Genomic DNA, 24,432 nt, shown 5'->3' with positions numbered 1-24,432 from the left:
AATTCCTACGCTACGGCCCACTGAGACTTTTTAAATTAAGTATTCCGTAGAAAATTGTGTTTTTTATTAAAGAAAATGGAGCAGTAATTTTCTCAAATCTCAAGGGACACGCGAACCGTGACGTAAGGGAAGAGAGGAAGGTGGGAGTGAACGAAGAAAAACAGAAACCGGTGCCGTAGTAGAGTGCTTCGAAATAATTTCGTCTTCCTGGGAGCATAGTCCTTGCACTGACATCGAACAGAATACCGTGGGTTTACTGAAACTGTCCTCACGACGCACTTCACAAATCCTTTTCAGAATAACCAGACGCAGGAATTGATAGATGCGGCCGCAGCGCTGGCAAGTGACGTGGCAATTTTTGACTCCGTTGACGACCCCAGCCAGCGATGAATGTACACCACTCGGCCAGTATTCTTCCCTGAAGAACAATTCGCTATTTACGTTCTTCACTACCCAGACGGAAGTGGGTAAGTAAGCAGCGTGCCTGCTTTCTATGGCCTCCTTGTAAACGCACAACTACCGAGATCGTTAGAAATATTGTCAGCACTTCCTTAGAAGCTCACAAATAAATATATTGCATTAAGAAGTAAGCTTACAAATTATAAGAACGGTTACCTACTTACGATTTAGATTATTTATTCACAGTAGCAGACATCAAACCTTAGAGTTCTATCAAATTGAGCCAACTCGAAAACAAAATGCAGGTAGCAATGAAATATTGGACCCAACCCAACCATATTCCGCTCGACCCTCGCAATGTTCATTATGCATACCTTGGGCATTAAGCTGGTTTGTTTGTTGGTGTTTCACCCAAAAGGTGAAACACCAACAAACCAGGCTTTTAGTTTTCAGGCCAACGAAATAGGAAGCCTTTCTCCTGGGGCATATGATTGAAGCCTTTCACTTTACGCGTCGGTACAAGCTGACGGGAAAGACCAATGCTAAGGAAATGGTCGGCGCTGAGGGCTGCTAAAGACTAGATACGACTATTCCAGAAATACTGGCGTCGTGGGGGGAAATCCATACTACAAATAGCCGAACTAGCGTGGCGGCAAGGCAGATTAGCAGTTTTTGTGCGTGGTATTCACGCTAATCTCCGCATATTTTATTTCCTCAGAGGGGAGACAAAACGCGCTTACTGCGTTGGCCTTAACGTCTCCGACTCGGGCTACTACCCATTCGGCCCCTGCGAAGGTAGGTATTCAATTTTTGCAACCTTTTCCATAGTGCTTCAGCTTACTAGTGCCATACTGAGACCTGCATTCCTGAACATCGCTTTTAATTTTTAGGCAACTCTGCATTAATTTAAGATACTGTTGTGTACATATTGAGAGAAACTGACTGGCTTTCTGTTGTACAGCAAGACGTGCATTTTAAAGTTTCCCCTGCCCTCCCACCGAGCAGCTAAGACTGCCACAAAAATCCAATGATGTGCTTTTTGCACAATTTATGGTAGGTATTTTACTGGCACTAAAGAGGACAGTTTAAGAAAACTTAAAGGGACATGTCAGATGTGATCCTTTCATTCATTTCACAACTCAATGAGTACTTATCATCTATTGTAATTGTTGTCGTCGCTTGCATGCTCCTTCTTCACCAGCAGCGCTTCAACAGCTTACTCTAACCCGCATACAGCTTGTATTGTTTTCTGACTGGGGATATCGGCCTTAGTGTGTATTTTCACCAACTCGGATTCCAGCGTGCCCACTACACTCTCGCAGTATTCTCAGTAGTCAACGTTCTCTGTTGATCGACCAAAGCCAATGGTGTCGGTGGCGGCCCTACCCTCTGCGCGCGAGCGCAGCTGGCTTTAAGTTCCTGCGACGAGTTTTTCCAAGGCGATAGCCTCGAGCATATTGTTCCCTTCTCGCTCAGTTACTTGCATGACTCAATTACATGACTTGGGTGGACCTAGATGTGTCACCGAACTGTGTGCCAGGATTAGGCAAGTGTTATAGGTAGACAAATGTTCCCTACGAGGAGCCATAGTATTGCGTGCACTTTTCGATTTGATACCTGAATCTCAAAGCTCAACGACGAAGCCTCAGTCGCTGCAAGAGTGATTTTCTAAAGTTTCACCTGCGCTGATTGCCACTCACGTTGTCGGACGCCACCGAGCGTAGACCACATGCAGGCGAGAAGTGGAAAATAGAAAACCGAGATCACAACCGCAACTACGGCAGGGTACAAGCCAGAAACAAGCTAGCGAGTGTGACTGAGTGTGGCCAGCAGCACTCAACAGTGTATCGTCGTGCAGTGTACTTGGCAGTTTGCAGCAGAAATTGCGCAGCAGAAATTGCGTTCCTTCAACTCAGTATAACTGCAAACAGTTTTTTTTACTTAAAAACGTTATGGCATCGATGTATTCTTATGCGGACTAGCAGTTTTAAATCAATCAGCGCGCTAAACACTCGGGATGCTGGCCTTTGAAAAAGCTCGTGCCCAAGTACACTCAACTTGTTCTCCTTTGGTGTCATCTTATCTTTAATTTTAACGAGATTTCCAATTTCCGTGTGACAGGGGTAGTAGGCAGCTTACTCTTGTGATCGGAAACTAGATCTTTTTCGCGGACAAAGAAGCAGCTGCATCTCTTAACGCTCTCTCTGAAAATAATGAGAACACTTCAGGCTTACTGAAATTTGAAAAGCCTCTAGCTCCGCGATTTGTTCAAGTTCTCAGGAACCATCAAGAATACAGAATGTTAAAAAAGCGGTGTTATAAAGCAAAACTGCAGCAAAGAGCGCCTGCGAGATCTTCCGACCAGAATCCTAACTCCAAGCAGACTACGAGCGGCTAGCGTGAGGAAGTGTGTGCGTGCATATTGGACTCCTCCATTGATGATTCTATCCTCAATTCGAGACATACCCAACGGCGGCGATGGCAGTTTATACCCCCATGCTAGTTGAACCGGTTGTTTTGTTCTTTCTTTCCAGATGCCCCTATTGAGGAATTGGCTCAGCATCTCTACTTCGACGGCGAGATTTGCTATATAACCCGACTTCCACTTTCCGGCACTTACCGTAAGCAAAGCGTTCTTCTTTTGATATGAAGCGGAACAAAGCTGCGTTATGAAACTGCTCAACAATTTTGCACACAATAGTGGTGACTCATGCGTGTAATAACGCAATATTTGGTCAAGACTAAAATTGGTAAAATACACGAGGAGAACTGAAGTAGCAGATGCGTTGCACCACGGCAAATATGGCGCGGTTTTAGCAAGGAATGCGGAGAAAAGGAAGAAGGGAGCTGCAGAGGTTCTCAGTTGCGCGTAAGAATAGATGCAACTCTTTCTGCAGCAATGCATACTCGATGGTTCCACACGCAAGAGCACCTGGATTCGTTTCAACTAGACAACTTTCCAGGACTTCTCCGTCCAGCTTTTAAAGATCGCGTGGATAGTAACCACTCTTCCCTCACTTGCAGCACTGAATAGGCTGTAGGCTACACGTGCTCGTGATTGCCGGATGCGCAAGCGAAGTTTACCGCTTATTTTTAAGCAACGCTCCTTTATACATCACTTCACTTTGGCAGCATATTACCGGATTATGAACGACATAGAACGGGTCATTTATGTAAACATTTAAGATGTCTTGTCCAGAGGAAGCACCAAAAATAGCCAAGAATTCTATACAGAGGTTTCTGAACAGTATAACCTTAATATGCAGTGTAAAAAGCAGCCTGCATGCTCTGCTTTGTGAACTGGTAAACATGTAGAGACGGCCATGTTGTTGTAACATATTTGTAGCAATAAATCGCTGCCGTCGGTTGCATGTCGGTTATTCCTAATTCCCTATTCTTTGCGTCCCGTGAAAGAATATGGCCGCAGTTCTGTAATGTGTGCACGAATATGCGAAATAGGCTTGCAACACTGCGCGTGCAAAAAAAAATTGTGCACGTTTACTCGAACCAGGACGTGCGAAATGGCGCGAAAGTAATCATTTGTCTACCCTGCCCTGGCAATTCGGTGTGATGCAATGCTTTGCGTCAATTTTATTGTACGCAGTAGGTCACAATCTCTTCGGGAATAACCTTTGGAACAGCTTTTTTTTTGCTGCAAAAATATAATTTTTTAGCTGGTTCAATGTTAAGAAATAAGTGTCCTTATTTAAATTCCGCGTTCTTGTTTTTTTTTTGCGCATGCTTCACATTTGATGGAAACGACTAGGCTGCGCTAATAGACCTGGCGATGGAGAAGAACACCGACAAATGTGCTGACTATAGTCGGATACAACTTAAGTCTGCAGTGAAGCTCCGCCCACATTCAGCCTCCGCGCGCAGAATTCCTCCACGACAAAAAAGTAGTCTGTGGCTGAAACATTTCTTGTTACGTAAACAAGAAGCTTAGCACAAGAAAAAAGTTACGAGCTCTACAGTTTTGATACGTGGATTGTTTGATATAGTCAAGCATTAAAAAATTGATTTCGTTTACAGTTGCGATTCGCCAGCGGAGTAATACAAGACGCCGCGGACCGCGGCCCAGTGTTAGCAACTGCTGTTTTTATAAGTTGTATCCTACTATAGCAACGAAATAATTACTCAACATATTCATCAATACGCACCAAGCGGCCCGTCCAGCTCTTAATTTGAAATCGTTTCGTACATTTCTGGAAAAAATGCATAGGAAAAGAATGTTCTGTTTTTTGAGGCCCTAAAATTAGTACAATACTGCACCTCTAATATGGAGCAGCTCGCGCCGCATAGCACCGCCCCCATATAACCGTGGTTTCCGATGCCTGTCGGCGGAGCGGCGGCAGTTTTCTCCCCGCCACTTCCGATTGGCTCTTTCTCTAGCACTGGGCCCAATACAGGGGTTTCCTGACAGAGCACATGGGCTGGCGGCGAGGTATAGGTCGAGGGACACCGTGAGGCTGTCCCCGAATGCTGTGTTCGGCGCGCTGTTGTTCCGAGCCACGCATCTCTGACGAATCCCGTTTTCTCTGCTGCGTGACGCACGCATCACATACGGTCATTCTTGCCGTACACCTTTTTCCAATATGCACCTATCTCTCCAGTCAGGCCGACTGTTAGGTAAGGGTCTTGTACCTCGTCTGCGGACATCGCCAAAAGACGACGGTGCGATTGTGTGAGAAGAAAATATTTGAACCTAAACTGACCAATAGCCAACGGTTTGAACGTGGCATTGGCGCAGAGGCCAAGAAGAACTGCCGCACTACAATCACATCTATAACAATGTCACTACGTTTTTATCGAAGAGAAAGCCGTTATCTAAATTCAATAAAAGCTCCGTTGGTGTACATGTTTACCCGAACGGACTGTTCTGCATAAAGCGATCGGCACCAGAAACGTAAAGTTGATATATACGACCCTCTTCAATACAAGTTGACGGTGAAGCCGTTATCTAAAGTGAATAAAAGCTCCGTTGGTGTACATGTTTAGCCGAACTGACTGTTCTGCATAAAGCGATCGGCACCAGGAACGGCAAGTTTATATGTATGAATCCCTTCAATACAAGTTGACGGTGAATTTGAAACATTCATCACCAAGGAAGTACGCGATTTTCTTTAATTTCGAACAGTTTAAGATCTTACATGATGCTTTCTCAGCGTCCACGACACACAGCAAAATGTTTGTAGTTGCAAAAAACGTATTTTCCGTCCTCGCTCCGGCCTATAAGGGATGTGTTGCGTTGAGCTTTGTGGGACATAAGCGAATACGGCTGTCAAGCGCCAAACACAGGGTTAAATGTTTGTTTCTTGTAGGAAGTAAAGTGTTATTTTTGCAAATCTGTAATAAGGAAAACGCGCACCTTCGCCTTGTGCAGTTCATCATGTGCAGCAGCCAGTTCCTGCAAATAAATACTCACATCAATCGTACACGAGGAGTAACTTTGATTCGTAGTTGTCGATTACGGGACGAAAGGTCTACAAATAGATGGGCCGCTCTTGTATAGCTAAAATTGCATTTGCACCTGTTCTGTTCGTGACAACCAGTTAATCAGAACACAGGCGCCACTGCTCCAAGTAGGAAATGGTGATTAAAAAATTAGAGTCGTGTAGCAGAAAACAATACGCATATTATGCTTCAAAATCCCGGTGTTCTGGTTTGGAAATTATTTTTTGTTCCACGCTGGCTATAGTTGTGAGAGGAGCTGTGTTTTTGTTATTGATGTGGCTGTATTTACATGGAAAGCTGCGTGCATTTATGCCCTATGACCTATTTATGGCGTAAGATATTTACAAAGTAAGCTTGCGGACTGTTCAATATGTTGACCATTAGCTATTACGCGTACTATATTTTCTGCAATACAAATAATTTATTCAGTTCTGATTTCATTTCTCCCTCAAAGAAGAAGGCAAATCTTGGGGTGCGAACAAGCCATTATAGTTCAACAGCCACTAGTGTTGTAGAGATATACCTGATTCGATTGAGTGCGCCTATTATAAGGCTGAGCTTTGCAATAAAAAATTTGTATCCTCATGGCAAAAGGAGTACCGCAGAGTATAATAGATTGAGTGGGTTCAGATAGTGGAGAATTGTACTGCAAGCTAAGATCAGTGGATATATGTGTGCCCTTTGTACGAAAATCTACAGCTTTGGTTTTGCTATTACTTTTTCATAAAAAGTTAGGAAAATTATTCGCTACCATACAGTGACACTGTGGCCGTATTGAGGCTCACAGACATTTTTCTATAGTGTCCAGCATTTACTCTCAAAAAGGTATTTGTAGATCATGAGCGGGGTTGATGAAGAACTTTTTTAGCTTTACTATTTTTGTAAGAGCATGAAGTAAATTATAGGTACACTCGTTAGCATACATTAAAAAATTGACTTTGTATACAAATGTTATGTAATTTAAATGGGTGCTTAATGGGATGGGTCCGGGTATACTACCTTGCGGTCAAATTATATTATTCCTTGAATGTATGTTGAGAAACAATTTACTGAAGTAAACTGCCAACGCTTATTAAAAGTTCCTGAGTGTATCAAGACCTTGGAGTCAAGAACACAGCGCTTCTAGTTCGCAATTTATAGTTTGTGATGTTACAACCTTGGTAGTTTCATGCATCATTCTGTTATTGTGTCTTTTGCGCTGTGCTGACAATGGCTCTATAACCCAAGATTTTTCAGTATGTGAGACTCAGGTGCGGTTTTTCTTTAACATATCCTTCTCTGACCGAACTCTCACACCCGTCTGTTTCGCAATAAACTGCGAGACCATTCGCATTTAATCCTATAGTGAACTAAAGGCAAAGCTAAAGCAGCTTCTCACCGAAAACACTGATCTGTAGTCCTCTTTCACTCTTTCTAGGCAGTTAGCTCTTCATAGCTCCTTCCTCAGTCTCGCTTCGTCCTCGGCGTCAGCGGTGCCCTCTGCACAAGACATTGTCTGAAAGGCAGACATTGTCTGAAAGGGCCACCTTTTTGCGCAGTCCGCACCTGTTGGTGGTTCCTGCCCGAGCTGCCTTAGCTTTACCTGGTTCTTGCGGTGTCTCCGCCATCAGTAAATCGTCGCCTGAAATGGAGTGATGCCTCTAGCGCCTAAGCTCTTAGATGTTTATTACGTGCCGTGCTTCTTTATGGGCAAAAGGGCCGGGGACAACGGCTCGCTTGTCAAATTTCGCAGCATGCCAAGTCGCTGCTGAGCTTTCTCCAGCAGTGTAGGTGTAAGAAAAAAATGGCCAGTGGTTTAACTCTTTTCAGCTTAGTGAGACAGAACGAGAGCATCACTATGCACTTAAAACGCCTCAAAGGCCTTTCAGTCGCGCTGTCAGCCGCGCTATCATCCATGGCGAAACTCCGTGCGCGAGCGGCGTCGCCTCCATAGCAAACGCCGAGTTACGTGCCTAATCACATGACCACATCTGGCGAAGCGGTGATCGGCGCACCACGGTCAGAGCAGTGATGCGCCGGCTGTACTTGCGGCGTATACCGTGGTCTGGCGTCACCGCCACACCTCCGGCACTCCACCGGCTGAAGGCCAAACTGCTACACCCGATGACCTTGGCGAAAGATGCCCTAGTAGAGCTCTCGCTCCAAAAAGGCGGCAAGACTCTTCAGAAGGGGCGTGGTGCATAATGCCACGCGTGTTGCTGTATATGCGCTTGAGCATTAGAAGAGCGAACACTATTAGAATTCCTAGCTCTGATAGCACAGCTAGCTGAAACATTCTATTTACAAACTTTCAACCACATTTTTAGGTTTTTCAGCTGTTTTATCCAAGTTAGCATGCATGCAATTCTCATGCGGCTGCAGCGCTCATTCGTCGTGCTCGCAATAGCTCTAGTATACGCCGGGGTCTTTCATGCTAGCCACTCTGCGATGCTGTTTGAAGCTAATTGTCTACCTCAGCGTTGCGGCTTTCACTAATAGACCAGCCAGAGTTACCTCCGAATCAATAAAAAGTAGGAAAACATTTTTCGAAAAGTCATCTGGCAGACAACATATTCAGTCTGCAACACATGGTTCTGCTCTGTACCTCGTGATACTGATCTTGTACACGCGTGAGGCCTTACGTGAAACATAGTTGATCGCATACACTGCAAGGCACACCTAATTTTCTTTGCATCAAGTGAGTCGCAAAGTAGTAGTCGGGGCCTACAGTAGACTTCTGGCTGACGACGGCGCCTAATTTTACATATCTTTTCACTCCATGGCTAATTTTTCTCGGAGAAATGGCGGACGCGTAGTGGTCGGTGACGCACAATTTTGCATTGTCGCATCGGCGACGAACAATGTCCCGCATCTGCTGTAGGCTCTTTTGCTTCCCACCGTCTTGTGTCTCTGCGTATGTTGTTGTTGTTGCTGTTGTTGTAGCCTTTGACAGAATGGCACATACCCTCACTGGCGGATCGGCCAAGAATCGGGAGGTAAAGGTTGGTATTCACCTGTACGTAGTAAAGGCAAAAGGGAAGCAGACGGGAGAGGAACACCGCCGGGGGAGTCTCTTCTATGTGTGGTGCTAGCTTGCAATGCGCCATATCGTCTGAAAAGATGACTTCCTTATAGGCCCATGTGGTAGGAATGCACCAAGTGGCCGGCCGGTCGGCAAGCAAGCACCAGAAAACAGGAAACTTGACCGACATGATGTGCGCAGGGTGCAGATCTTCGATCGGTCCAAATGCTACGAGCGCCCAGCGCACCGATTCCCTTCTGTTTTGAGGTCAGATGGATGCAATGGGAAATCTCGTTAGGTAGTCAAAGAATGCTCTCACATTAAAATACGGAAAAGCGTTTACTAGGGCTCGGATCGTTAGCCGGCCGTCGGGCAGGAGGACGCATAAAATGTTTTTCACGTATGTTGTTCAGCGATAATAGGCGTGCATTCGTATTGATAACATATATTCTTTGCATCTTCTATTCCATCGATTGTCACCACTATTGTGCTTCGGAAAAGAGAGTGCACTGTTAGCTTTTTTGGTGATAATTCTGCCTGGGACTCATAAATGGCGCACCTGGATTAAGCTCGCCTCAATTCCGCCTTATCTGAACTCACCTTTCTGTAGAGAATACTCAGCCCTAAAGAACCTGAGAGATCAAGAAATGTTCTGGCACCTAGAAACGATGCCTTTGACAGAAGTATTAGTAATTAGAAGTTATTTGCCACCAACTTGACTTATTCGGCAAACGTGGAGACCAGCGATTGCACACACTGCATTACTAATTTCATTCGGCTGCCTCCGCAAACATGAGCTGCATGGAATAGCACCTCATCTGAGCGTTTCAACATAACATAAGGCAGTACAAAAGGCATATCATTCACGATGTCTTCAAGACATATCAATTAACGTTTGTGCTTTGTGCAGTGGCCATCAGCGGGCTGTTGTTGTCGAAAGGCATGCCTCAATTTAACGCATGACAAAGTTATAAACGCATGTCTTAGTTTTTTTGTACCGAGTCTCAAGAACGCACCTCTAAAAACATTTTATACCTCGCTGTCTCTACGTGAATCTTTTTAAACGAAAATATTTCACGCAAGAAACAGGAGAAAAAATGTTTCTGTCTCCAAATGTTCCTGCGTTTTGCCTCTCTGCAGAATGCATACTGTTTGTGAAGATCGAGGACAGGGATTCGGTGCCGGAACACTGCGTCACGCAGTTTCGCGACAAGTGCGGCCCGCACAACTACACTCTGTACAGCAAAGAGATGTGCCCCTTTTAGCTGGAAAAGAAACAATATTGCCGGAATAATTGTAAGTAAGAGGTTCAACACCTGCAAGATTAATACAGCTTTGCTATATTGTTTCGTTCCAGCAAAATAAACGCTTGAAAAGCTGCACTGTCTTTCCATGATGCTTAATATTTTGTTTTAGCACTTGCAAGCTTAAAGAAGTGTATACACCTTGAGTAAAACTAATGTGAATAATACAATGCCATCGAGGGCCGCCAGGGAGCTTCAACTTTGGTAACATGACTGGCTCATGCACTGTAAGTTTCTGTTTTCTTGAGTTTGTTTCTATGTTTGTTTAGGTGTATTTTGGTAGTTATGGGATCTTAATTTCCCTGGACGGTTTATTTAAGTGTGGCCATAGCCTGTGAAACACGTTACTACTCAGGAATGAGCCCCATATACTTACAGCTCTAAAGTAATCAATTCACTCTCCGACAGCACAAACGTTTTATTTTCTTCTGTGTCCGGTTCTAGCCCTCCAGATTAGATCTCCTGGACGCTTCTTTCCAACTTTCTCAAACTAAGAAAATGACTAAGCTTTACCAGAAGCCTAATGGCCCATACAGCCCGTACCACCAGTGGCCAGCGCACACGAACATCCAGAACACCTTTTTTTTTTATTCGAGCTGTTTGCCATCAGGCATAATGAAAAAGGAAAGAAAGTTATAAAAAGGAGTGCAAACAAGCCTCGCTTAAAAAGCGGCGCAAGTTCGTGATATAGCGATTATCTAGAGTCCACTTGGTATAGTCGTCTGCAACGTCCCATCGCAGGCCAACCTTTCTTAGTAAACGTCGTCTCACGGAAGCTGTAGCCGGGCAAGTCCACAGCAAGGGTTTTTCATCACACTGGTCGGGCGCAGCACCACAATGGGGACACTTGTCTGTCACTTCGTAACGTTTGTCACGCCACCGATGACGCACACAAGGAGTCAGAGCCGCTCCTGCCCGAATCCGGCGCACAGATACCTCCTCCTCCCGAGTGAGACTCCGGGGGAGAGGGTACGAACACGGAGGAATCCAGAACACCTAGACGACTCACTGCAAGAGAGAACACCTAGACGACTCACTGCAAGAGACCCACGTGCTGTAGGCTGGCAAGCTGCTTTGGGCACTTCCGTTAGAAAATGAAGACTATAATTTACGTTGTGCGTATGCAGATAGCGCACTTCTGGGATTGAAGTGCCTTGCACGAATCGTACATGGGGTCATACAGCGAGCGAGCAAAAAAAGCCAAGATGTTATCCAAAAGCGCACTAAATGACCCCGAAGCACTGCACCCTAGCCACCTAACATACTCAAGCTTTGTGCGAAATGGCTTGTGTTTCCGTTAATAATTTAAAACATATTCGCACTCAAGAATGCTTGAAATGTTTCTTTACTAAGCGCGCTTTCTCCAATAAAAGGAGATACTTTATTCTCGAAACCTTCGACTGCCTTCCACCGGTCTGCCGGTCGCGAAGAAATGCTTCACGACCTAATATGGAGCCTAGTATGGAGCCTAATTTTTACGATACCTGTGCTGCTTTCATTGACATGGAGACAGCAGAGGTAGGTATAAAACGTTATGCACAATCTCCCAACTCAGAGTTTATCCTATTACAGCGCAAAAAGAAAACAAGGACACGGGACATTGCTTTAATTATAAAAGGAATGACTAGGAAGAATCCAAAGTACGCAGTGCTGACCGCAAAAATCTAAACAAAAAATTCTTTCAAGAAGGAAATATTTTTTTTTTCATTGATTATGGTGCTCTACTGCTGACCCGAAAAACACGAGTTCAATCCCGGCCGCGGCGGTGGAATTTCGATGGAGGCGAAAACCTTGAGGGTCGTGTAGAGTGCGTTTTAGCGCACATTAATGACCCCCGGTGGTCGAAATTTCCGGAGCATTTCAGTACGGCGTCCCACATAGCCCGAGTCGCTTTGGGACGTTGAAGCCCCACACATCTGAAATATTTCTGGCTCTTCATGTCGGCGCGCCGCGGGGCACCTTGGCGCCAAGAAGAAAGAAGCGAAGGAAGAACACTGAGCCGAACCTCAACGAACTTTGGCGATAAAATTTCCGTCCCTCCCCTGGTATCCACGTGCCGCCCTGCCGCCAGAGAAGCACATGCGTCCTCAACGTCGTCTTCGTCGTCCGGTGTTCGGCGAAGCAGCTAACAACCTGCCCACCAGCCCGAGCGGCGCAGACGCCGTTCTCGCAACGTGTAAGCGACGCGAGAGCGCCGCAATTTTTCCGTAATGCAGGCCCTGGGACAACTGGTCTGCAAAGTCGTGGCGCCGGCGTTTGAAGCCGCACTGAATTCGTTCTGAACAATGAAGGTGGCTGAAGAAAGGGCAACTAGACGTTGCACTCTGCCTCCCGAGCCACACTACGGGCAGGAGGTTGTGTTTGGTCAAGACGGCACCTTGCAGCGAGGATCAATCTCTTATGGGTGCTACTCTCGTAGCAAAGCATCAACTAAGAGAAAGTATGGATTTCTCAAAACTGGTAGTTCGAATACAGTGTACGTATCAGGTATTATCGCTTCCTGCCTGTATCAACTGCAGCTGATGCACAGCCAAAGACCACCGCGAAGCACAGCACTAATCTTCGTCGCTATTAGCGGTCGTTGCAAAGGGATCATTCTGCAGATAAGAGTGCGAAAGAGTGTTTTGAATACAAGAACACTGCGTATAATGCACAGGCCCCGCACATGTCAGCGCATGCGATGTGTTGCTCTCTCTGACATATTCGAAGCTGTGAAAGGTCATGCCTAGGATTTCGATAAGGAATTTCTGTCCAACTATGTTTTGTCTGCAGAATGCAATTTGGCTTAAGCTGCTCGCCTTCGTAACCTACGTTTGTCATCCTGGGCCTTTGGCACCAGCCTTTGGTTGTTTTTGCTGATAGGACACTATACTTTCGTGGTTTCGCCGTTCTCATTGTTTTTATCAGGAAACGTCACGTATTGAGGCTGTCTTGCTCTGGTCCAATGGGTTAAAACTCATTACATTCTGCGTAAATGAGCCAAACAAGCAGCGCTGATTTCGTTGTCCTCGCCACATCGCAAGTTGCTGCTGAACAGTGTTACTTCACCGCCTGTGGTTCAAAGATGTTTTACAATGTCAAAATATTTATGCAGCGGTTAATATCGAGCACAAGTGGCGAATATAAATTTTGCTTAACTCTCTGTACGTGTCTATTGTGCAGCGGTCAGCGTTGACCCATACATTTGCTCGTTTTTACAGTGCCAACTCTGAAGTTTCTGGTTTTTTACGCTTTAAGTTAGCAGTTCAAGAAAGACAATTTAATTTCGAAGTAATGTGCAACTCGGCTGAAAATCGCGCAGCGAATTTTTTGCTTAGAGAGCATAAAAAGGTCCAAAATGTCCAGACTAACTTGCAAGCCACATCGGTTTCAATGCTTTTTTTTGCCGTCGGAAAATTTCTTTTTCTCCTAGTAGAAGCAGTGAGCATCAGAACGACCTCAGAATGCAAGGTTTTAGTTTTTCGTGAAGAAAGCGTCAAAAAGTATGCAAGACTGCAGTACTCCTCATCGGAAAGGATTGCTTTCAAATTGCTACCACCGTGCTAACTTATTGGGTAGCCTAATATATACAAGAGGTTTGCAGCTCATATATGGTTTTCGCACAGGGGCAGCATTGCGTAGCAAAGATTTAGCGGAGCCATCTATGCAGATGCAGCCGTTCTGCCTGAAGAAAGAACCTGGCCTCAACATGGTGAATGCAGGGAAGGAAATGTTTGCCGTGCGCTGAAGCAGACACGGGATGACGTGTAACGGCACTTTTTTCTAACAGCGGCAATAGAATTTGAGTCCACACGAATAAGTGTGTCTGGATGCTAATCGTAAGCAAAAAACTTCAAATTAATCCGACGGCCCATATTGAATGCCTGCAAGCGCATATGCGCGTCCAACGACTTACCAAGAATGCCTTTCAGCGCATCTGACTTCCTCTTTACTGGGGCAATGCCAGCTTCTTTTATAGTCTTTTTTCATACGTTAAAGCCAATAAGGCGTATTGCGGCTCCTCTATAGGGACCGGGCGGCCGTTGTATGGCACCACCGTCGCCTCAGAAGAACAGCGCCGCCCGTGGCAACACGCTCGTGTAGGAATGAGGAGGGAGCAGTGTAGCCGGTTGCGCTCGGCGAGAATAGCTCTACCCGTCGTTCTATGGTGCGGCTTTCAAAGCTTAAATATTCGCACGCAGGTTTTCCGATCAGTCAGACTCTAAAAAGGGAACAGCTCTTACGAGGCAAGTCGTGTGTACGGCATGAGCGAGTGTCAAGGGGTGGTTACGCACATGGTACGCGTTCTTGTACCGATATAGGTTTTTTTCTTTCTGCATATTCCTTTTTTCGATTATTCCCGATCACCCACCCAATCCTCTTCGGGGCCTGTGAGGTACTAATAACTAAATAAAAATAAATAAATATTAAGATGAAAGCCGTTTATGGCTCATGCTCGCGGCCAAGGTCCCGTCCAGTGTAACGCTCTTCCATAAACAACGCGGCATCTAATCAGGATAGCAGAAGACGAATGGTAGCACCAGATAGAGGGTTCAAATGTAGCCCCGGCACCAAGTATGACGACTGTAGAGTGATTATTTGTTTAATCATAGGAAATTATAGCGAAAAAAAACAAAATAAAACAATGAAATGTGTGCATATAGCGCAGACTTCGATATAGCAGCGGGAACGGTGTGACGTCACATCCACCGGAAGTCGTCACAGTACAGTGAAAACTGTCACAGAATTGGCGGAAAAACGCGGGATTTGTCTCAAATTAAATCCAGAAATGTGTAATTAAGCGTAGTTAGTACTTGACATCATTCAAAGATCTATAATTTTGGTAAAACTTGCTCATAAGCCAGGAAAACTGGATGATGACGTCACATCAGACGAAAGGATTTCGAAGCAGTGTGATCTGCAGCCAAGCAACAAGTGTCAGTGCGCTGCGCATGCGCAGCACAGCGTGACGTTACCGCTTTCTCTCGCTACGCTCTCCTCTGTGATGAAATGAATTCAAAACGCCAAGCTACCATGTGGACGGTGTAACTGTGATGCCACCAGCTCCCTGCAGCACTAGCGGCGGCCTGACGCTCGGGAAAGAGAAGAAAAAAAGAATAGAGACATGGGGCGCGGCGCGAACGGTGCTGAACCCTTAATTTCTGACTGCCTCCCTGCCTGCTTTGGTTCCCGGTGGTGCCGGGTGTTTGTTTGGTGAGGCCGTTCCACGTTCGGGGGTTCTTGGTCAGGATTCAGGGTAGCTCTGCAGATTTGAGTAATGTAAGTTTGCCTTTGCGCTGTCAGTAGGCATGTCTTTCACGTCCCCGGGTTTAGGCTCGGCAGCTTGGTTCGCCAACCTGCCGGTCGAAAGCTTGCCTCTGATTTCGTTTGGAAAGAGTGGTATCAATGCAATTCTGGTGGCGCTTGTACCATTAGGTGATGGAATAATAAAAATGAAAAATCCCATAACGATCCAGCAAGACATGAGGAGGCTGTCGAGTCACTATCTCGACATTTCTGAAGTGCGACCTTTCGGGAGATGCGGTGCTCTTTGCATGACGGCAAACATTGCGTGTGTGCCGGATCTGCTCCGGTGTTATACTTTAACGTCTATTCCGGTCAAAGCTTTCATTCCGGAACAGCTTGCGCGCACCGAAGGCATTGTACATGGAGTGGACCCGTAATCTGCCGCCTAGGAAATTTTGGAGAACTTCCAGGGTGCAGCAGCAGGGGTTATTTCTGTATACCGCTGCTCGCGCGAGGTCGCTGGAGTGCGTGTTGCCGCAGAGTCAGTAATTACAACTTTTGCTGGTCGCACATTCCCCTCTGAGTTAAAAATATGGCCAAATATATATCGCGTGGACCCGTTGCAACCTCGTCCTCTGCAATGCACAAAGTGTTGGCGATATGGACATAGTGGGCACTATGCCGAAAGTCGGCATCTAGTGCCGACTAAAAGTCGGCACTAGATACCGGGTGTGTGGTGAAGGACACTCTTCCGACAGCTGCACTGCTGAGCAACACAACTATTGGTTATGCAATAACACCCACAGCGCTGATGATGCCACTTGTGAGACACAGTCACAGGAGAAGAGTGTATTGGAATTAATTGAGCAAAACCGATCTCCTCGCGCAGACGCTCATGCACTATTTAACCGCAGAAATCACCCCTACGCAAGCCTTGTGCGTTACTCTGCTTCTGACCTTGAGACCACGTTGTCTGCCAAGATTGTGTCAAGCATCGAAAAAGAACTTTCAGTAGTGGTCGAGCGTATGCTCAGCAGCTTCACTCAGGCATTGTCTGATATTGTTGTGAGTCACGCAGTTTGTCACCCCCAGCCAGCAGTGCCGCCAGTTTCGGCTTCACTTCAAGCCAGTGCTGAAAGTTTAATTGGACCATCATCTTCCAATATATCGACTCAAGGGCCACCTCTCGACCGCCTCCCTGTTAGTCTTCCTCGCAGCAGTGTTTGCACTACTGATATGGAAATGACCTGCCCCACACAGAAGCGTCGTGCTTCCACCTCTCCTTCTAAGTCCTCCGTTCCCCAGGTCAAGACTGAAAAAGGGCCTTCTAAAGAGTTCTTAAAGTCTTATATGCTACAAAACGCTGTTTCAGCCTCTATTCTCGACTAGTTATCATGGCTGGTGTAAGGGTTCTACACTGGAATTGCCAATCTGTCGCTTCTGCTCTTCCAGATTTAAAACTTCTTTTATCTTCTCATAATCCAGGCATAGTGCCTATACAAGAAACTTGGCTCTCCTCTGTAAAATCATTTTCATTAAATAGGTTTCGTGTTTTTCGAGCAAACCGCATAAATGGTAGGGGCGGCGGGTAAGTGATCCTGATTTCGTCAAAACTATGTCAGCGAGCATCAATTAATAAAATGATGATGCTTCCTGACTGCGAGCTCTTAGCTGTTGATCTTACTTTACCGCACTGTGCCCCTGTCACAGATGATAATGTATATTTTCCAGCAGGAGTATGCAGAACCGACCATCTGGACAGGTTGCTTGGCAACTCAAATAGGGTCATTATTGCTGGTGACTTCAACTCACAGCACGTTGTCTGGGATACCTACAATTACTCTCATGGTCAGATGTTATGGGCATGGATTTCGGCAAATAATGTGCTCTGCTGCGACTCTCGGGCCATAACCTTCATCCGTAGAAATTCGCGTTCAGCTCTCGATTTGTCCTTGGCAGCAGGTGGGGTAGGTAAGCATTGTCCACAGTGGACAGTGGTACGTCTAGTGACCACTTGCCAATTATTTTCACCATCTTGGAGCGGCCACTCCGTGATCATCGTTCTGTCGGAAAGCTAGTTAATCTTGCCGCCAACAAATCATCTCTGCGCGCCTCCCTTATATCTGATCTTTGTTTCAGCAGTAGCGACAGGGCTCAGCGAGTGTATAATTCAGTTTTGAAAGCTACGGAGAGTTCCCAGTTCATTGTGCGGTCTGCTGTTAGTAATAAATCACCATCCCGATGGAGCAACGCTACGTGTAATACAGCCTTCCGCTGTAGGAATGCAGCATGGAAGAGCCTTTCGCATGACCAGAGCCCTGCTAATTGGATCACCTATAAATTTTTCTCGTCCTCATTTAAGAGAACAATAGCAAAGTCAAAGGATTACTACAATCAAAATTTGAATACGTATTTCTCAGCCCCAATCAACAGCAAGGCTTTGTGTCGTTTTATGGAACGGAATGTCAACTCCTCACCCATGAAGTTAATAAGCTCGTTTGTACTGTCTCCACATGAGGGAAAAGATGAGTAATTATGATGAGTTACAGCGAGTCGCACAAGGGCTCGCATTACGTTTTCAAGAGCAGTGCACAGTCCCTCTGTTCGCCCCCTACCCCTGCTCAGACTATGTGGTGGTTGACTAATCAGAACTACTAAATGTAGTTTTTTCGATGCAATTCTGGGCTCCGGGTTAGGACGGTGTGACGGTCGGTATGCTGAAAATCTTAGCTCAAGACTTTACTCAGGACTTCCTCGATCTGGTGAATGCTTCATTGGAAGCTGCATGGCTGCCGCACTCCTGTAAGTTGGCGAAAATAGCATTACTCTTAAAAGATTCAAAGAAAGGATTCCATCTTGATAACATTCGGCCGATAGCTCTAATATCAAGTTTGGAAAGAATGGAAAGAATTGTGCAGAGGCGCCTATCAAAGCATGTTTCAGAAATCAACGCATTGTGCCCAGCCCAGATTGGCTTTCGCCGCGGATGCTCAATATGATCTGCCAAGTGCTCTTATCAAGATGGTTCCGGACACCCGAAAAAAACGTGATAAATTCTCCCACTGTCTATGTTCTTTTGAAGGGCGCATGCGAAAGCCAGAAAGAAAGATTTAGGGTTGTGTCAGGCGTTATTACATAAAAGTTCTGCTAATAAACTTAAAGTTGGCACGTGCATCATCGCCTCCGAGAAAACGTTTCTTTTGCTCGTTTGCGCATCTCGAGCGATACCTTACAAAAGAAAATAAATTTTGCTAAGACAGTGGTAACATCTGTCACAGAGAGCAGATCTCTTTCACAACTACACTGTGTACAAAGTAGTGTTAGCGACGCTAATATGACCAGCTTAGCGCAAAACGAAAAGAAGCTTTTAATCGAACTGCCTAGCAGACCAGCAGCGCCCACCAGAGCGGAACCGTCGTCTTCCTCGCTCAATCACGAGCCAAGTCATGCCGCGCGGCCGCATGGCGTCGTTGGCAGAATGTGACCAGTGTGGAAATACGTTTGGCGTCAATCCCCGCTGTGCTGCCTTTGCCTCAGTATTTAAAGACATCATTGACGCACATCGCACGATTCTGCCGTCCCAGATTACACCCGCCTCTTGAACGTCCTTTGGAGCCTGCACAATTCCCGTGTGCTTCTTTCAATACCTGGCATCAGGAATAAGATCGACTTATCGCCGATAGAACTAAAGCTAGTCAGTCTTGAATATTTCTATGAGCACCATGCAAACCGTGTGCACGCCTACACGAACAGCTCAGCGAAACCTATCAGTTATTCGGGCTCCGTGGTCATCCCCGCATAGACTACAGAAATTAGATCAAGGACAGCTCACCACACTTCTTCGGCGGGTGCAGAACTCACCGCTCTTTCTGTCGCCATTGAGCGCATCAGTCAGCAGCCCCCTCAGCTGTGGTCTATTTTCACCGACTCCAAACCTGCCATCCAATGCTTACTAGCTGCTGTTCGCCGTGGAGGCCATGAACAACTGGTCACGGAAATTCGACAACTGCATCCCTCTGCCATCAATGAAGGACATGACATTATCTACCAATGGCTACTGAGGCACAGCGGCATAGCAGGCAATCACCGCGCGGATGAAGTCGCGCGAATTGCTCACCACGACGGCAATTTTGTGTCAATCTACATTTCGAGATCAGACGCAGCGGGCTGGCTTCGCGCACTTGCGCGGGTCATCACGCTTGTCGCGTAGAATTGTGGCCAATTTCGCAATTCCCGTTTAAAATCATTGGACCCAGATCTGAAGCTCCGGCTTCCGTTCGACCTACCACGACGTGAAGAAACTTTGCTATGTCTTCTGTGGCTTGCTGTACCTTTCATCAACCATTACTCTTTATTAATCGGTGTGACTGATAGCCCTGCATGTGCCATCTGCGGGGATAACAAGACTATATCCCACATTCTTCGCGACTGCCCTACCTACAGCGCCGAAAGGCAATCTCTCAGCCGTGTGCTGGAGCGTCTAGATCCGCGCCCACTGACTGAAATGAAGATTCTCGGCCACTGGCCGCGGGGACCGTCGGCGATGAAGGCATTGAAGGCTCTGCTCGGCTTCTTGCGAACGTCTGGCCTGCATGATAGGCTCTGATTTTAGCGAACGCTGATTTTATGCGTAGCATATTACAATCACTCAGTTCAGCCCTTGGGCGCGGCCGGGCAGCCACCAAACCACATGACGTGATGTCACCGTGGTGACGAGACGTCACCAAACCACTTGAAAAAGAAAAAAAAGGAAAAAAAAGGCTGAGCATGGTGGCGGTTGCCACCGCCCCGTTTCAAAGGGGGCGCTCCTATCCATCCATCCATCCATACGTCACGGAGGAAAAGGTGCTGAGAAAATCGAGTGCCGCCAAGCAATACCTCGCGCAAAAAGACCGCGCAATACGCAACGCATTATTGGCTTAACCAAGCTAAGCCTGGGCATCTTTTTTTGGTTGCGAGTTTTCTGCTACTCGATTTCTGTGTCAGTTTTTATCCCCTCACCCTTTTCTCCCCGTGTAAGGTAGAAAACCGATTATTCTTGCGGTTAACCTCCCTGCCTTTCCTTTTCTGCGTCCTCCTCCTTTTTCTCAGTTTGACTAACCATATTCTCTTTAGAAATGTTTTTCTTACATTACTTTTATGACTCAGAATTACATCGATTTGTAATATGAGAAAGGAAAGGTAAGCACTGCGTGTTCACAAACACTGGAACGGAAGGATGGGAATTGAGTATGGAGAAAATTTAAAATTACGCGGTGGACACCAGTGATTTTTTCGTCACGGAAACGAGGCACTTCAGCTCACACTCATTGTTTAGAATAACAGTTGTTTCCGTGCTCCTTTTTTAAACGGGCATAGAGTGGAACCATCGCGCTACTTCTGTTTTTTTCGCAACAAGGAACACATTCTTTATCTTCTAAAACAAGGTTCCTACCCCCATTAATGCGAAATTCTCAGTACTAAAATTGACGATGCCTGAAGGGTACAATGCGATAACATTAGAAATCACTTCCGCACAAGTATTACCTCACATAGACTCATAGACCGCGCGGAGTCGTCGTACGACTGCTAGTGCATTGGCACAGCGGCGCCCCTTCACCGGCAGGGTGCAAGCGTTGCACGGACTGTTAGAAACGCAGCCCCTAGTGGGACTGGTGAGTCTGAGGTTGCTCTTCTAGGGCTCCAGAAAGAATCATTTTCACAGAAATAGCTCATCGCGAGGCGGTTTGTATTTCGACCAGTGAGATGATTCCCAGTGTCATGGTGGGCAGGTGTTTGTTGTATTGAATCTATACCAATTAATTTCATTGCCGCCGGCGATGGTGGACAGTGCACCCGTAATGCGGGGAGTCGGCAGCAACTTGCCCAGAGTGGCAGGTGCGCTACCTGGTTTTGCGCGGCATGGACGGGTGCAGTCCTTTCTCTGGAACGGAACCTATAAATCTAACGTATTAACTATCCAAATGTCGAAATACTAATTTGAGCCAACAGGGCAACATAGAAGTTCACAGGCACCTTAAATGCTACGAGAGAGTTTCTGCTCGTGGTGGAGAACCTTTGACGTGTCCTTTGAATGCTCTGCTACACGAAGCATTCAACTGACATCTGCTCTGTTACAAGTGAACGCTGTGGCCTCAGTACTTTGACGAGGGGGTGCAGATGAATAAGCTCCGGTCCTTATGTGTCTAGGCAAGAACTTGTCCTGCACAATGTGGCCGTTTGTGACCTTCTGACTACCACTGCCAAAACTGAGACAAAAATTAAATTCGTTCTCAGGAAGTTAATGAGCATTAACTCTTTCTAAATCGCTCGCCAGCGCAAACTGCATTGCGGTGGAAGTGATGAAGGAGGGAGGAAATGTAGAAAGAGAGAATTATTTACCATTTTATAGGGGCCTCAGTAATTAGCACAAATTGGGATCTTTTTTGCACGCCCTGGCAACTAGTTTCTGCTTAGCCTTTTCTACACCATGTTAATTGATAAAGACTGGTAAAGCGGAGTCCGGTAATACACACGAACGTTTTTTGCTGCTAATTAAAAAACTACACGGGCATGATCATCTATTTTGTGAAATGATAAAAATACATACGAAAATATGCCGATGAAGATTAGAACACTGCCTATGAGAAGAAGAGGCTGCATGTCGAGCGCGCAGTCGCTTAACATTTCACAGACCACCATGTGGCGCCATGGACGGTTTCGTACAAGGTGCCTTACAACGGTTCGCTCTGAAATCAATGTTTCTCCGTATTTAAAGCGAGCGGCAACTCACAACACAACACTATCTCTGAAATGTTTGAATATTCGAGTGCCAGTGAGGTTATGATGCAACCAAAAGTAAGATTTGAGCAATGAAGTTCGCCTACGAGATATTTATGGTGTTTTCGCGGTAGGTTGTACTGAAATAGTGTTGGTATAATTGGCGTCTGAAACACAGAAACGTGGCTTATTGACACGTACTTAGTAGTAAAATTTGGCATAGTCTCATTCCTCTAGGAATAAGGATTTGAAGGACGTGCGAATTCGGCATGTAGTTCTAGGACTTTTTAGTGTATAAAGAAGAAAATATTGTATACAGATCACGCGTACCGCCGTTTTGTTCAGTCCATCCAGTCCTTTACATGTATACCAGAAGAGCGACTAACCTGGATCGGTATCTAGTGCTGTTTATGCAATTTACATTTTGATTTGATGATGGTCAAACGTACAGAGAGCTTTTCTTTCTAGTATTTGTTGCAAAGCGCTTAATTTTAATTATTGCTTTTCACATGTGCGTATTAAAAGTTTATAGAAGTCGATGCAAATGGCGCGCTCATTTCGTTTAGTGTTCAGGACAACGTGACTATGCGTCGAGTAATGAAGCGCAGTTTTTTTTTTGTAAATTCCTTACGTTGAACAGAAGCTAGCAATATTCTATTATTTTAAGCGTACCGTTAAGCATCACCAACAACCTTCAATATTTGCCCTTATGCAGGAGCCTATATACGATAAATCCAGCTGCTTCCAGGACGTTCAGTGTGTTCGGAATACCAATTGAGTCTGCGGAGCCAAATCACAAGAGCACTTCATGCATGGCAGTTGAGGCGATGGCACTTGAAATCACTTTGCCGGTTCACGGCTCACAATTTACGCTCCGTTGTTTCCTGTAGCTTTAACAACACGATGCTTTTTCGTACATTCATCCCTTTCAGACCAGCTGCGCGATGTGACGTCTGTTTGAAACAAGGCTGCACAGCTGTACTCTGCGTGGCACGCCAGTTCTATGTTCTTTTTTTTTTGTATAGAACTAGAATATATGTTTGGGCTCCGGTGATTGGTCGGCTTACGATTACTAGCCGGGTGAACTTTTTTCCAACTGACCACGAGTGTTAAGTACACTTTGTTCCCTTTTGTACCCTCCACTTCCGCATCCTGCATTTACCCAACAATGTTTTAATCGGAAACCCCTTCCCGCAGCTGCGTAGCTGTTCAGTTGCACATTTATTAAAATTCTCGCCCGCGGCTTGTCGCGGTGTGCTCGTCCCTGATCAGCTGTTGCGCCAGTTAGCATTCGACACTCTGTCACAAGAAGTGCTTATCATACCTCGCCGTGAAAATATACTGTTAGGACCAATGATGCGCAGAAAAATTTTATAAAACATAAAAACATCGACATTGCTCCTCTTCCAAATGCATGTACGATACCTCACCATCGAGAGTAGGCTTAAAAATTAAATAAATTGCAGGAAAGGCGATCATAGTCTAAGATGGTTCAGTGGGGCTGGTAGCCGCACTCTTATATTGACAGGTTCTCTCGCTAGTCAACGTGCCGCACTCTTCGCCTGTTTGCAGTTTTCAGTGAGGGCGACGTGGTAGTCTTTCTGGCGCCTTTGCGGTTTGGGAAGCTGTTGTCGTCAGCAGCTTGCCTTCATTACTTCTGAGTTTACAACCTCTTGCAACTAGTCGCTTACGTTGTCTCATCTGTACTTGTATTACGAGGCACTCGGCATCAGGCGCTCATTTGCCACCGACGTTCGTGTTAAGTTTCATTATCGGATTTACACATTCTTCACATTGCTCCAAAATGGAATGTCCTGATCGACAATGTCGTAACAGTAACTTCTGGAACACATTTCGCGGGCAAACCTGCAGTTACTTAACAAGCACAGGGCAAATGAACAGGTCTACGATGTTTAAAAAAAGTATATGATGACCTTGAAAAGGTACCCTTACGAGAACAAATCAAATAGAATAGAACAGCGTACTCCACGATTCGCGATTGATGTTTTAATGCACCGTCACATTCAATCGCTTTCCGTCTTTTGCCCTGGAAAGCCGCCAGATCTTCGGGCAAAAACCTCCTACCCTTTTACGTTTGGTGCTTCTAGGCAACATCGAAAACTCAAGTAAAAGGGATGACACAGTTAACTTGAACCGAGTATGAAGAAGATAATCACTTTAAATCTCACAAGAGCATGAACCTCGGCACTATTCGCCGCATAAACCAAGCCCCCCACTTTTCACAGACCGAAATAAATTAGTTCTACTGTTTCTTCCCAAACCTCAAGC

The 24,432-nt window shown here is 45.8% G+C and overlaps 1 protein-coding gene across 1 annotated transcript; it reads left to right on the top strand.

The window, feature by feature from the left end:
- Positions 1-307: 307 nt before the first annotated feature.
- LOC149346305 (uncharacterized) lies at positions 308-10,119 on the top strand. Its single transcript, XM_089541288.1, has 4 exons — positions 308-467; positions 1,118-1,194; positions 2,934-3,020; positions 9,995-10,119. Exons 1-4 carry the CDS (start codon positions 391-393, stop codon positions 10,117-10,119), a joined length of 366 nt encoding a protein of 121 aa, XP_089397414.1. The 5' UTR covers positions 308-390.
- Positions 10,120-24,432: the final 14,313 nt, after the last annotated feature.

This window comes from Amblyomma mixtum, chromosome 4 (genome assembly GCF_055824585.1).
Source record: "Amblyomma mixtum isolate Tamu chromosome 4, ASM5582458v1, whole genome shotgun sequence".
In the NCBI taxonomy this organism is placed as follows: domain Eukaryota; kingdom Metazoa; phylum Arthropoda; class Arachnida; order Ixodida; family Ixodidae; genus Amblyomma; species Amblyomma mixtum.
Note: the sequence above shows the minus strand (reverse complement) of the source record. Positions and strands in the feature narration are given on the sequence as shown.